General features: G+C 42.1%; 2 protein-coding genes across 2 annotated transcripts in view; one reads left to right on the forward strand and one right to left on the reverse strand.

The window, feature by feature from the left end:
- Positions 1 to 3,213: 3,213 nt before the first annotated feature.
- Positions 3,214 to 5,574, reverse strand: cdkn1cb (cyclin dependent kinase inhibitor 1Cb). Its single transcript, XM_031868854.1, has 3 exons — positions 4,793 to 5,574; positions 4,525 to 4,642; positions 3,214 to 4,035 (listed from the first exon to the last, which is right to left on the reverse strand). The coding sequence occupies exons 1-2, from the start codon at positions 5,325 to 5,327 to the stop codon at positions 4,527 to 4,529; spliced, it is 651 nt and encodes a 216-aa protein (XP_031724714.1). The 5' UTR covers positions 5,328 to 5,574; the 3' UTR covers positions 3,214 to 4,035; positions 4,525 to 4,526.
- A 5,653-nt stretch (positions 5,575 to 11,227) lies between these two features.
- ptdss2 (phosphatidylserine synthase 2) overlaps positions 11,228 to 14,929 on the forward strand; it is a 20,211-nt gene continuing 16,509 nt past the window's right edge. The window contains exons 1-2 of the mRNA XM_031868754.1: positions 11,228 to 11,487; positions 11,916 to 12,290. Coding sequence (XP_031724614.1) covers positions 12,049 to 12,290 — 242 coding nt within the window. The 5' untranslated portion in view covers positions 11,228 to 11,487; positions 11,916 to 12,048. The remainder of the gene's footprint in view (positions 11,488 to 11,915; positions 12,291 to 14,929) is intronic.

The following is a 14,929-nucleotide window of genomic DNA, read 5'->3' on the forward strand; positions in this document are numbered from 1 at the left end:
CGCATTTATGTCACTGCACTGGAGATCGGGCGCAAGCATTAAATTAAGGCAAAAACGAGGAGGAGCCCATCTGAAGGTTCCGTTGTGATCTTTATTAATAATGAAATTAAAGCGAGGCTTGTGAAAGAAAAGCGTCAAAGAAATATAAAAGAGTCCTTTTGAAGCGTAAAGTAGCGAGGTCAAAGGCCATGCTTGGGATATACACATTCTCTCAGTTTGATTTTCAGTCATTTGTGTTATTTCATTCCTGAAAACAATTAAAGAGCAATGGGAAATAATTGTCTTCATCCTGCCTTGGTTTGCCTTAATAACTCACCTTTATTTCAAAATATATGGAATATAGGAAACTGTTTGATTCAAGAAGACTTTCATTTCGCCTAAACCGACCTGCAGGACAAGATTGTTTGCTCATTTTCAATAACTGTTTTGATCTGCAGCTTCTAAACACACTCAGACCTGAATCGAGGCCTCCATTTGTTACGCTATAGGTTAAAAAAAGAAGTCTTTTTTGGCGAGGGGGGTAAAGGGGGTCAGGGAGCTTTAACTTGGTGACAAAGCCTCATTTGCAGGTCAATGCGATGGCACACTCGCCTCTCCTCTCCATCCAGCTCGCCTTTGTTCCCCGTCGCCTGCGCCGATGCCAGATGGTCATGGAAAATGCTAATTCCTCTTGGCTGATTTTCCTCCTTTCTATATTTAATTGCAGCCTCCGCAGACTCTCCTGTTAATTGCTGGTTCTGAGAGGAAAATGCGATTTAGGCTTGTTGTTGTTTTTTCTCTGAAATTATATTTTTTGTTGATAGATTTGCATGAAGCCCCAAAGCCACTGTATGTCAAAGTGGCTGCATGTAAGCCATTTTCCCATAAAGGAGCAACAATTTGGAGGACGCAGTGACGCATTTTACTGAGAACTGGGAAGATTTTATTAGCAGTCAATGTGATTCAGGAAGACAGAAATAACAAACTCTGCAAAGGCAAGTGCAGGGGACGCACTGTTCCTGCATTTCAATTTATTTTAAGATCCATTTCCTTTATTTAACTTAACTCATCACGTATTTTATCACTGTGATAAATAAAGATCGAATTGACTCGGATTTACATGTATTCCTTTCTCTTTGGTAAATGCACGTTTTTGTCACTTAGTTTCAAAGTAGAATATAAGAAATAAAAACGGAATACTGCATTATTTGTAAATCTTGCAACGTAGATTTAAATTTGATCTAATTGAAATGAATGATATCCGGATATAAAGTATGGTTCTTTTAACGAAAGAAATAGTTGAAACATTTTTGGTGTTCACATTCATCTGGTTATTTTTTCAGGATGATAACAGATTAAAAAGTCCACTTCCTTTATTTTGATGTCATTGAAAACAGCATAACTCAGATATGCTACATATGTCACCGCCTATACATCATTTTTAAGGACATTTGATCATGGTTTCACTGATGACTGAGAAAAATGAAACCGAGTTAAAGGTCAGATGGGAGACTACAGGGTTCATGAGGCTGATTCTCTCCATCAGCAGCTGGTTGTTTAATTGTATTCTATTGCAGTGGGCTTGTTAATGAGGTCTATATGTTAGCTGTCATCTCTTTCCTTTATTTCCATCATACAGCAGGGCTGAATTGAGTTATAATTGTCATGCAACATATTCTGTGTCCATTTAAACTGTAAAAAATCCATCAGGGCATAAAATATTAAAGCTTTGGGATAGAAGCTCCTATTCCTTGAGACAAATCTCCCTTATTATGCATGACAGTCTAATTAAAATGATTTACTGTTTAAAACACAATGTGTTTTTTATCCTGAAAGAAGCTCACATGAGTTGAATTTCAGGCCTTAACCTATGACCTCTGCTGCAATGGCTCAAATTCAATACCTTTTTGAGGGAGCGAACTCGATTTAAAGTTCTATTTATGGGGACAAATTTTATATAGTTGCACAGCTGTAGATACAAATAAAGCCAGATGACCCTTTTAACTCTGAGGGGGGACTTGAGCCCTTGAATGTGTCCAGTCTCCAAGGTAGTGGGGACTTCATTAAAGTAACACACGAACAGCTGTTGTCTTTAACATGTAAACTATTGAGAATTTAAAACTACACTGAATGGCCTCGCCGCTCCCCGTGGGCATATGGGCGTTAATTAGCTGGATATAGCCATAGATTAATTATAATATTTTTTTCGCCCATTCGTATCAATAGAGCAGCCAGACAAAGTGTCTTTTGTTCTCTGATGCAGGACATTCTGTGGCTGACTGAATGGGTCTTGGCTATGTCTACATGGATTTGCCATATGGCAACAAAAAGGAAAGAATGGAGCTGCAGAGCGCTTTGTGTTGGAAATCAGAACAAGCCCGTCAGAGCTTATGGCTGCATGGAGCTGACAAAGTCACCCTGGCCATCAAAAGTCTCCATTTTCATCACAACATTAATGTCAGATAGTCAAAGCAATTCAAACAAATGGAGAAACGTACAGAAAATTATGAAATGTGCCTTTTGTTTCCTGCGCACTACACTGACAGGCCGCTATGCGCACGGCGCCCGCGCGTATTTAGACGCTGCTTCATTTTGGCTTCTTTCAATTAAGGGTAAACTTGCAAGTATGACCTGTTGAATGGTTTGTTTCAATAGAAGAGGACAATTACAAAGACTAGTAGTTCTCTTTTTCCAGCTCTGGCAGGTGGCCTCCACGCCCGGTGTATCCACGGCGGGGTAAACTGTGTGTGTGTGTGTGTGTGTGTGTGAGTGGGTCTTTAGAGGGCTTGTTGAGTGCGGGTGGATGTGGGGGTGTCTTCATGGCGGACAAAGCGGGGATCCAAAGGCAGCTGCTGCTTCTTTAGAGGGGCGAAAGGGCCTTTAAATCCCAGCCTATATTCCGCAGCTGCCATGCGGCCCAATGCTGCACGTCTGAATGCGTTTTGCCCCCGCAAGGTATATGAGCCCGCAGAGGCAGACAGATACAGGCGGAGCTCAATTAAAAGTAATGTACCTGCGCCCCCCCTCCCCCGGGGGGAGTCGGGGAGTCATAAACGTCTGCGATAACGCTGCGTGGATTCTTGGTGGTGTTTCTTGTGCTTTCCTCGCAGCAATACTTGTGTGAAATATAATAAATCATCTTTATAATTGCTGCCAAGTAGGCTATATAATGAAAGCTGCTGGTTTTGTTCTAGATTAAAAACAAAAACCACAGAAGCCAGACAACACAACAAGTCTCTTTTCTCAGTTTCAAGACTAGTTTTACTTCAAAACACACAGAGCAAAAACAATAAAGTTACCAAGACAAAGCACACCAACAAATCGGCTTAATGTTGAAGTGAAGAATATTTTATTCTTATCTTTTTACAAGACATAATTAGGGCACTTGTATGCAAACACAAAGAAACGGCTCAGAAACACAAAGAAACCTATGTTTTTTTCAAGTGTTGACTACTAAGCTACATGATTGCAAAACATCACAACAACACAAAATGGAAATAATAAAATAAAAACATGCCCTTTGGCTAAATCAACAAGGCATTTGAACAAATATAAAGAAACATAAATAAATTATAAGTTAGAATAGACTTATTAAAATATACATATACAGAAAAAAAACAGAACAGAAATAAACAATTATAGGCTGTTGTCTCTATAAAGCTGTACACTTTTGGCCAGTGTAGACAATTCTTTTTAAAGTAATTTAGGATTGCACAGATGTTAAAACATTTAACACTGTCGAGTGGCTGTATGCAAAAGCAACAATGGATGCTACATTTGTACTGGATAGAAGTCATTCGGTTGACATGTCCTCTCTTTTCCTCTCCCCTTCCTCCCCCAAACCGTTTCAGTCCTGAGAGTTTGGTCCCGAGTGTTCAGGCTGCGCTCCGCCGAGGCGCACCGAGCCGAAGCAACCGGCCGGTCGGGCTTATGTCTCCCACACCGTCCCCCGTTTTCTCCTCTCTTGCGTTGAAGAAGCAGGGAGAAAAACATCCTCGTCTTGATCCTCCAAAAAAATGCGCAGGCAAATAGTGCAAAAAAAAAAAAAAGAAACACCTGGGAGAAAATAATTGAAACACGGTCAGTTTTTTTCTGTCGGTCCAAAGAAAGACGCGAGTCAGCTCTCCGAGGAAACCGGAGATGGAACCTCAGCGGCGGGCGTCACCCTTTACACGAGACTTTCCCGCCACATCGTGACGCACATCACCCTCCCCCATCCACTGGTGTTACTACAGCTACTACTATCACTACTACTGCGATTTCGCCACAACAATCTCCCCCACCCCCTCCCAGATAAGACTGCCTGCCTTCCTGCGCTTTTTTTTTTTTTTGCTTTTTTCTTTTTTTTTTTTGGGCTCACGTAATCATTACCAATTAACGCAGGAAAAACAAAAACAGAAATAACAGATTATAAAACAGCCGTAGACTTTAAACCGAGTCTTAATAATTAACAGTTGTATCGTCTGAGGTGTCACAAGACCCCGACCCGATTTAACGACTTGACAACGGTGTTAACAGTTTGGAAAATACGAGAAATCTTCATACCTTCAACGGATCCTCTTTCGTGGAGTTTGTTCCACCGGGATTGGAGACTTGGAGTGGTGGCAAGCGCTCGTTTCATTCGACTTTTTATCAGCAGCCCTCTTTCGTTTCACGAAGAAGTCTGTGGGAAACGAAGAAATGAAAACCATTAATACACAAAAATCCACTTGAGGAGGAGAGCGACGCGCATCATTTGGATACAGAGCGCAGCCCTGAAGCCCAGAGCGCAAACACCCTAAGCAGGGAGGTTTTTAAAGGGTCGTGTATTTACCTGTGATGTGTGTATTGTTGTTGTCAGCAACGGCCGTTATCTTGCGTCTAACACACGGGACTTGTCTGTGAGCTGGCCTCCCTGAGTTGAGCTTGTCTGTGCGGTTCTCCTGGTTAACCTCCACCGGGCACGGAGCGCCGCTGCTCTCGGGCACGGCCCAGCGCTCCAGTACATCCATATCAGGGGTCTCCGGGAGAACAGAGTCCGAGGAGGGCCTCTGCTTGACGGGTGTCTCGGCTACCCTGGTCCTGCCGTTCTGTACAGAGTCCTGATAAAACACCGGGGTCGTATCCACGGGCACCTCTTCCCACTCGTAATCCCCGACCAACGGGGTGTTGGCCTCGAAATTAAAGTTCCATCTCTGCTGGTCCCGTTCAGAAATCTCCCGCTGCTTGTCTTTCATCTCCCGGCTCAGTTCGTCGTGATCCACCGGTCCGAAGAGGTTGCGGCAGACGCTCGTGCGTCTGTGGAGAGGGAAGGTCCTCCTGGCCACCAGCCTCTCCAGCGCGCTGCACGATAACTGGACGTTCGACATCTCCAAGATCTTGCCAACGAAAGCAGCAAAACACAGATTAAGATGCCCTATTTGGCTGACCGATCCCCGATGAGAGAGTATCAGCTGTTGTTGTTTTGTTGTGCCTTAAGTGCGCGTCTATTTCTCCACTCTCGTCTCCGCCACAGATTTCGGTTTAAATGTACCTTCTCGGTGGGACGTGAAGTATATAACCTACCGACAAATCCTCTGTCAGCGCAGCCACCTCGGGAGACCATTTTATTGGTTGGTCTTAAGCCCAACCCTCTCCCAACGAAACCCTCAACTCCCACCCTGATTTCCCGTCGGCCCCCGGTGCCCACTTGGCTGTGCGCCGAGCAGAGCGCAGCGATTTAGTTTCTCCTCCCGGAGAGTCAACCCTCTGACAACACTGAGCGGACTCGATGTCAGCGTCAAACTGATGGAGCTACATTTTTTGGATCACATTTTTACTTTCACAAGCAGCTGCTGGTTGTGCATCGATTATCGGACTTTATTTTTGCACTATTGGACTAACAGGAGATCGATCCTCTTACGTTACATTAAAGCATTTATCGGTTGTTTAACCACTTTGCAAATCGCGATCATTGTGTGTTTTATTTTTTATTTTTATGTGCTAATAGAATATAAACAACTGTAAAGGAAACATAATCTCGCTGGTCACATTATCTGTCTGATATTGACCCCTTAACGTTTCTCCATGTAGTACATATCGCCTATAGTCACTCACAACACACACTCCCCTCTTATCTCTCTCATCACAATAACACTATACGAGCTCCTCGGGTCAGACATCTTCAGCAGAATTGTTCTTCAGATAAAATTACTTTATTTTTCGAATTGATCACACCCCTTTGTGTTTTAAATAGATTATTGTATTTCAAGTTAATTGGCGAATTTAAATTAAAAGTAAGATTATGCGTAAAAATGCAGCCATGGCACAATCCGGCTGTCACCACTGATGTGTTCGCGTGGAGGATAAATATTGGTTGGTGGCAACAGATTATTCAGTATCGGTCATGCAACAATATGGATTTAGTTAATTGTGGTGTGAAATAAGCCTCCTATACGTGTCCTTGATATCAGAACAATTGATAACTTGGAGTGTCTGCAGTCTCCAGTCAGTCAGGACAGGCAGACAACGCCTTAGTAGTGGACAATAGTGCACAGTGACCCTCAGTGGCAAAAGCGCGGTACTGCACCATGAGCTCGTTAAACGTGCAAAAGCAGCAGCAGGGGAATGAGTGAGCTTAACGGCTCAATAACGCACCGTTTACAGACACCTTCTTGTGACACCATGATGTCACATTCGACATGTGAGAGTTGCCGAAGTCACATGATTTTAATTTGAGAGGCCACCCGGGGAGGCGCGTCAGGACGGCATTGTATGCAGCAGTGTGCCTAAAATGATTCACTCGTTAAAAGGTCAGGTGCTCTCTGAGAGTGACGTCCCTTCATCCACGTGATGTTCGGTCCCCACGGGTTGGACACGTGATTCAGCTGTAGTGATGCTGCAGATGAATCTGCTTTTAAGTTGTAAGCAGCACATGGGCACAAAGGACACATATGAGTGATCAATAATGAGTATTGTTTTATTGATTGAATTGGAAACATATTCTCTGCCTAAAATCAATGAGTGAGGACGGACAATACACTAAAAGGCTATTTGGTTATTGTGGCATATTACAATAAGACTTTTGGGGGAATATTGGTCCTTATGCAGCTCATCTGGTTTGATTTTTTCACGTCTTTTAAATAAATGTGACACATTTACATTGTTGCTGTTTTTTGAATCTAGAAAATGACAAGATCAAAATGGTTGGCCTCTTAAGTTGAGCTATGATTAATGCCCCACCTACCTAGTGATCATTCATCATTTTGGCCCTGATCATGATCATGAAACAAAAACATTCCCTCTCTCTGATCAAAGCAGGCAGGAATCTCTATGTGTTGTTTGTTGGCTCCCTCTAGTGGTGAAAGGTGAGCACAGAAATGTGACATTTTTTATTAGCCTATTTCAAAGCAGTATATGTATGGAGAGAGAGCAAGTTGTATCTCACAAATTATTAATTAAAGTGCCCACTTTTGATCTTATTAATATTCCTTGTAATTAACAACGTGTATTACAGGCCATGATGATTTACAGAACCTCAGTCCGTCAGTCTGATCACAAGTATGCTTTTGTTCTGACATCAAACTATCCCCGAAGAGAAAATGATCTGACTTTTCACATCTCATTACTCAGTTTCAAACGGGTCACAAATTTACTTTGAAAAGTTGGAGTAGGACTTCTATTCCTCAGGCGCACCCTCAAACAGATATGATCAGCTAACGTTTTTAAAGGCCGTTATAATGCAGGGAGAACGTCTGTATTAGTTATCTTTCAAAGGGAGGGTAATCTCATAGCTTTCATCGCGGCAGCAAGAACGATCAGACCACTAGTGTGATGTCCTCCAGCCTGATTCTCTCTGACATATGCAGCAGTATGATTCTTTTATCTCTAAACTTACACACACACACACATATACTTCAACTGGCTTAACTTGCTCTTTGACGGAAATGGAATACCCAGAGGGCTAAATGCAAAGTTAAAAAGATCCAGGCTCTACAGACGCGTATGTCGATAGCAGACGGACACCAAAAACAGGTTTGGACTGAGTTTATTTGAAGGTAAAGTCCGAGAAGAGGTCTGAATGTGCTGCAGCTACTGTCAAAAGACTTTCTACATGTTTTCCTCGCCTGCTGTTAAAACACAGTCAACTTCAAGAGAAGTGGTGTTGCATGCTGTGAATGAATGTGACCATTTCTCTGCTAACCACTACTCACCTGAAGAAACTCATCCTTCAGATGTTAAAGAGGGGCTGTAGGCATCACCACAGGCCCCCTTCAGAAGGAGGATAAATGGTAATTTGACCCCACAACCACATGCGACACCTTTTCAATAGTGTTCTCTGCCTGCTGCCTTTAAGTTTGAAGCTGCCCATTGTTTGGCACACCCAGCTGGAGTGATTTCCTGGATGAGTTACCCGCTGTTTCCTACCAAATGATCCACTCTGCCAAATTATGCGTGTATTTCAGTAATCTCATTAGAACTTTCAGTAACAGATCCTTTCACAGCAAAGAGTTACACTAATACGTGATTCTTTCATTACGTCTTCCTGTTTGATGAAACTTCAGTTGTGCAGAAAGCAGAAAGAAAACTGATGAATTAAAATTCTAAGCTCATTTAGTTACAGAATTCACATATCTGATGGTGACCTTTTTAATATCTTACAATAACCAACGCATATCTGCGGGGGTCTTATCAAAGCAGTTGATTCAGTGCATGTGTCATTTAATAAGGTCTGCAGTACCAGCAACAGCAGTGTTATACGAGTTATACTAAAGACCTGCAGCTACATTTCTGTGTATCCTCTTTGATTGTTATTAAATCATGCTTTACTCTGGATGTATTAATATAACACATCCCGGCTTTGTTGACTACTATGTTTATATTTGTTAAGCATTAAAGATGTTCTGATAAATGGCAGCTGTGCACCTTCTTTTTTAATCTTATTTATTATTGTTCTAAAAAAAACTATTGTTATATCGCAAAAAAATATCAAATAACCACCAAGAATTATTAATTTATTTTTGGAGGAAAAAGGCAAGAATGTTATAAACAACTTCTTTCTAGCAAACATTTTTGAACACCTTTATTTTCCAACAGTTATAAATCAATCATCCAGTTGGCGATGTTTCAGCCCAAACATGCTCTGACATGCAGTAACCTGTGATCAGTTCTTTGAGCACATTTTTAGTTGCTTGGTTAGCTCTTGGAATGTTTTCGCTCTGCTGAAGCAAATACCCTAATTGAAATAAATGATGGAAAGCACTGTTTGCACCTGACTTATGCTGTTCCTTTCAAAATAAGACTTTATACTTTATTGTTTTGCTTTCCCTTGAACTAGATTTGAACTGTGCCTCTTCATTATTTGTAGCTGCATTTTAAATAATGTAAAAATGGCGGATTTGTATTAACGCTTTGCAGTTTTTGACTTTAATGACTTTGTTGGATTTAAAGAGCTACACCTTGTGCTGTTTTTTGTTTGGAAACAATAAATGTCTTCAAAGGAGCAGCATCACTCAGGTTTTTTTTATATTTGAATGCTAAGCGTTTTATATGCCATACAGTCAAACATTATAAACTGAGTTTGGACAAATACTTAAAGCCTTGGGCTTCTCCTGACATTCATTTACCCTTACAATAACAAAACCTCTATCCTCGCAGTTTATGCCCTTCAGTGGCTGTCTCAAGCCTCAGTGTGCCTCATCCAGACTGTGGTGTCTTTGGCTGTGTGTGCTATAATACCAACCATTTCACACACACACACACACACACACACACACACACACGCGTTTATCTTTCCCTTCCTTTACTTTTTCACAAAATAAACTCAAAGGGTCAGCTAATCACGACAAAGCAATGTGCAAAGAAGAACCCAAATCAGAAAGTGTAAATAAAAGGCACTTGCATCTTATAATAGCATTTACTATGTGATGTGACTTCTACCACGCAGTTTGATTAACGATCAATTATAGCATGAATGAATGTAAAACCTAATTTTGCAAAGTAGTTAACAACAGGCCGACGATAAGTTGAGATGCAGTTGAGTAAAATTATTAAGTCTTCCTAAATGAAGACCTACAGAAGATATTTTTTCCTTTGACCTCGGGCCTCTCTGGTTACACAAGAGCGAGATAAAGGTGGTTTTGCAATGTGCCGTCAGCTGAGGGATTTTCTTCTGAATGCATCTTTGACAAGCCGAATGTGATGGAGTCTAAGGCTACATCCACACTACTTAGTTTTTGTTTCAAAACACATAAGCAAAGGTTATGATTGCCCTTCAGCAACTGATTGGAAAGACCTTAAAATCTTCTCTCACAATAGTTGAAGAACAGAAAGCGGTTGCGCCATCTGTGGGCAAATCAAGCTGTTGAAGACCATTGGGTGAGTTTACACCACACTGACAGAGATTAGATCTTGTGCATCTTACAGTACGTAAGTCTTTGAATCTCTAGCTTTCTAAAGCATATAAATAATGTGACCACAGTGCTATGGTGCTATAATCATGTTTCCAAAAAGAAAGAAAAAAACATTGTAAAGTGCTTGTTAAAATGTAACTAATTAATAGCTTTTTGGATGGTCAATAGCTTGTGCTTTATAGATCAGTAATGAGTCTTTAGTGGGAACAATATTTAGGTTGCCAGGTTGTGAAGAATTGACTAGTGTTTATGCTCTACATGCACATTTGCTAACTCTTCAAGCAATCTGGTAGCAAAAAATGTTCACAAATAAATTAGCAAAAAAATTATAATTATAAAATGTATTTGTTTTTTTTATTATTGTTTTTTTTGCATAATTTCGCTGAATATTTTTTTCCCACTTAAATCTTTTTTTATTATTATTTTTGACAATTTCCTTATTTTTCATGGCTAATGACCAGAACCTTGTCCGCTGATGACGACTGATGAGGCGTGGGCTGAACGGAAGTGACGACTTACAAATGATACAAAACATGTTGAGACGGTTTATTATCACATATTTGAGCAGTTTAACCCATTAAACGGCGAAATGTGGCGGTGCTACTTGTACATCAACGGTACCTATTGTTGCTGTGGGATTTCAAATCTTTAATATTAACTAATCAACTGTTACAAACAAATCGTTTAAACGGATAAACCTCTGTTAAACCCGCCAGATAGGTCAGGCTGTCACTACAGCATTATTGCGGAGAGTATCCGATGTTAGACTTCCGAGTTGAATATTGTGATTTCAGAATAATTCCATTTACATCTCAGATTACAGGACTGTCTTTTATTGTGAAGAACGGAGACCGGATATGGTGTTGCTGCTGTTGTTACCTTGACGTTAAATACACTCCATGCCCATGTGATGCGTGTCTAAAGTGTAGCCCGCACAGTCTACGGTCTTGAGCGGTTTACCTTTTAGTTGCAACAGTGTCAGACAGTCACCAGGCAGAGTATGTTAGTGTTTACTTATTAATTGTTGTTCAATCTGCTGGCAACACGGATTTCAAGCGTTTGCACTAATGTAACGTCAGCTTTAGTCGCTCCCGAGCTCATCTGGACTCCAGTCAGAGTAATCCAATAAATCCAACTGGTACGTAATGTTAGCTTAATGTTAACTTAAACGGGGAAGAATGCATACTTTTACACTTAAGTTGAAGAAGTATCTCGAGCAAGGGTGTTTTTTTTACGTTGCTTAATTGTTAACACGCTTGTAGAAGTCACAACACAGCCTGCTAACCTTCACATAACAGAGGCTAACACGGTTAGCCATGCTGTCCGACACCAAGGCTTTGCACTAAACGCAGATCAGCGGTTGTGATTTGTTTAGCAGTTAATTAAATAACGTTGCGTATTGTGTTTAGTAGAAATGCGTTGGTATAAGTAGGCTGTGTCAGAGAAGAGGTATTAGCTACTTTAGCTACTGTGCCAGCTAAAACAACTGCACAGGACGGGGTTTTCAGCTTATTCTCTCACCCCGAGTGCCGTCTTAATAACGTTATTGTCCTCTGACTACCCCAGGATGCTGATAGTCACTTGGGTGGGGCTTGACGCGCAGATGACTGTACACGGGAGCCGGGCCCAGTGATAAACCCAGAACCTGCACGGTGTCACTTTAACGCACCGAGGTGCTGGTTGGTTGGTGCGTAAAGCCATGACCAAGCCCGAGTCGAGGAAAAGCGGCGTGGCCGCGGTCAACGCTACCGGCAAGTGCGCAACATCCGCATCCGCCGCCGCCGCCGAGCTCGGCGACGACAACGTTTCGGTCGAGCCGGGCTGCCCGAGTCCGAGCACGCATATCAGAGCTAATGTGATGAAGCAGACTTCCAGGGAGAGCATGTATCGGAGAAACACGGAGTGTGAAGTCTATGACGACGGGACCAACACCTTTTTCTGGTGAGTGCCTTTCTGACAATGTCAACAGTGCAAAATGTCAAATACTGAAACGCTGCAGCCTCGGAGGTTATTGTTTTGTTTTCACCAGTGAGTACACTTAAAAAAAAAAAAAAAATCACAGTTCCTGCAGAAATATGAGCAACACCAAGGTTCGTTAGGCTTTCAAGGTGAACCGAAAGACAGGCCCCCAAGTGACCTCCATTAATCACAACAAATGCTGCAACCTTGTTCCAAATCTTTAAATATACATGGATTTAAATAGTAGGTCTTATGTCGAGCTGAAATGTGTCTGGGGCACATTATTCAAATGTAAAATGATAGGAAGGATTCACCAAGGTCCACCGGGGTCTCAGTTATATGAAGGGTGTTGTGCTGTTATGGATGCTTACATTGCACATCCAGGCGCAGAGCTTGTTGTTGACAAGCCAATAGCCAATATCCCAGCCTGCAGCTTCAGCAGAAAGAGATCCACGTCGGTTGCGAAGTCCAGACAGATATTCCGGCCATGCGGTAAACTGGAGGAGTGAGTTTCTGCACCCACTGACACCAATGCACACAGGCTGACGGAGCGCGTTGACGTGGGCAGGATGCAGGTGTTTGTGATGTGCCGGGCAAGGGGCTGTTCTGGGATAAGTGACATCCAGTTCTTCTGCTTTTCTTTAATGTGTAGCCACCATGGCCCTTCAACCTGTCGATCCAGGAATACTGAAGCCTGAGTAAGTGTGTGTGACTCATCTCTGCTCTGTGTGTAAAGCAAGGGGCAGTAAGAATCTGCTAAGGTGTCTGATATCTTTGACCACACAGGAGACCGGTCCTCCCCCAAGAGAAACTTTAATGAGAATATCTCATTGCTATGTTATAGCCTTAACCTCTAGATACTCGTTAGTCTAATACTGGGGGCTGCAATATGTAGATATAGTATTCAAACTTTGTAATGATCTTGACTGACGCTAGCTCAGTTGAGTCACAATTTGATCAGCTGTGGTTAATACTGCATGGGATTTTTTTGTGTTTGCTGGTAAGGAATTCGGCCTCACAGCGGTGGGTCGGCACTCCCAGTCTGTTATAATGGAGAACTGATAACAAAGAATGTAGCTGTTTGACTTGTGGTCAACTTGGAATTGTGGCCATAGTGAATCACATGGCATCCTGGATACTTATGGGCTAATATCGCACGCATGTTAAAGGGGCAAAATACATTTTATTTAACATGTGTAGCATGTTAGACCTTCCTTCTTGTCATCACAAATGTACATTCAGCAGTTTATATTTTGTCAAATATGCACTGATTCCCATCACTACCTCAAATTACACCATGATGGCCATTTTTTCTCAGAGCTGAATGTGGTTAACTCAGCTGGGAATAACGTGGGTGTCAGTCAACCACACATTAGCATTGAAATAGAGGAAGTCGGTGTGGAAGAGTTGGTTGCTTGTGATGGATTTCTGATCATGGAGTCGGTGCAGAAGCTCGTCGGCTGTGTTGCACGAGTCTCCCAAGTGTTAGAGGTATGCCAACGAGCTGTTTGTTGACGGTGGCACCGTCTCCTGGTTTGGGAAGGTAACAATGTGCAATCTGCCTCATTAGCACAGACTGGTGTTGAGAGAAGTGGTGTTGTTGTTTTTTTCACTGAGAAAAAGAGGATTAGCTTTGGATAGATCCTTAAATAGAAGTCAGCCTGATGACGCAAAATTTAGTGCTGGCACTCCACTTTGGATTTTTCCCTAAATAGCATTGCTGCCCACACGTTTCAGTTCTGAGAGTCTTCTGAGGATGCTTTGTGCATACTGACCACTGACACTGTCTTGGAAACGTTTAGTCAGAACAGAAGAAATCTTAAGCTAGAGACTCATAACAGGATTTAATGTTAAGCGTCTGGCCAGTGAACTTGTGATTCATTACAAATGGAGATCATGGAAACCAGAGGCTGCTGTGGTAAAATATATGAATCTGACAATAGCTACTGTGTTAAATAAAGCCCCGCTTTTTTTATCTGTGTAGTCACAAACTGTATTTGACGAGTGCATTTCCACCCTGCAGGACAACATTAAGCTATATAATCGGTTTCTGGACTGTCTTTGCCCGTTGCTTCTTTTACCTGGAATTCAACCTCAATCTTAGTGGTGAATTTAAGCTCAGCCTGCCTCTCGGTTGTGCCAGGCTGCTGTTGTGTGGTTGTTAGGCAAGAGAGGAGTCAGGCCCTCCCCTCTGACTTCTGCCAAACAGGTCGGGTAAGGAGGTGGAACACGGAGACGACGCTAATGACACCCGGCATGTCGTCTCCGTGACTCAGACTCTGAGCCAGAAGGGTTGGCAGAGGAGGTGACGGTCTTTAGGTTGACGGATGACGGCAGTGAGCTCCAAACAAAATATGTTTTTTTTCCTTTATTGCTATAATGAGCACCCTTAAACAATAAGACTGGCGGGTATTCGCAAACAACATCTTGACTGCGTTGTCGATCTCTGGAGAGTAGCTGTGTCCGTCAAATGTCACTGAACATGTTCGGGGACATGGTTTCATGTTTAAGCATTGCTATACTAGTGCGATGAACTGATTTAAGCTACACCTGCTGTGTTTATTGTAAAAAGCTGAACAAACATACAGCAACTGCATTCCATGAGGTTTAAAAGTTGTCTT

This window comes from Anarrhichthys ocellatus, unplaced genomic scaffold (genome assembly GCF_004355925.1).
Source record: "Anarrhichthys ocellatus isolate YVR2014 unplaced genomic scaffold, GSC_Weel_1.0 scaffold2, whole genome shotgun sequence".
NCBI lineage: Eukaryota > Metazoa > Chordata > Actinopteri > Perciformes > Anarhichadidae > Anarrhichthys > Anarrhichthys ocellatus.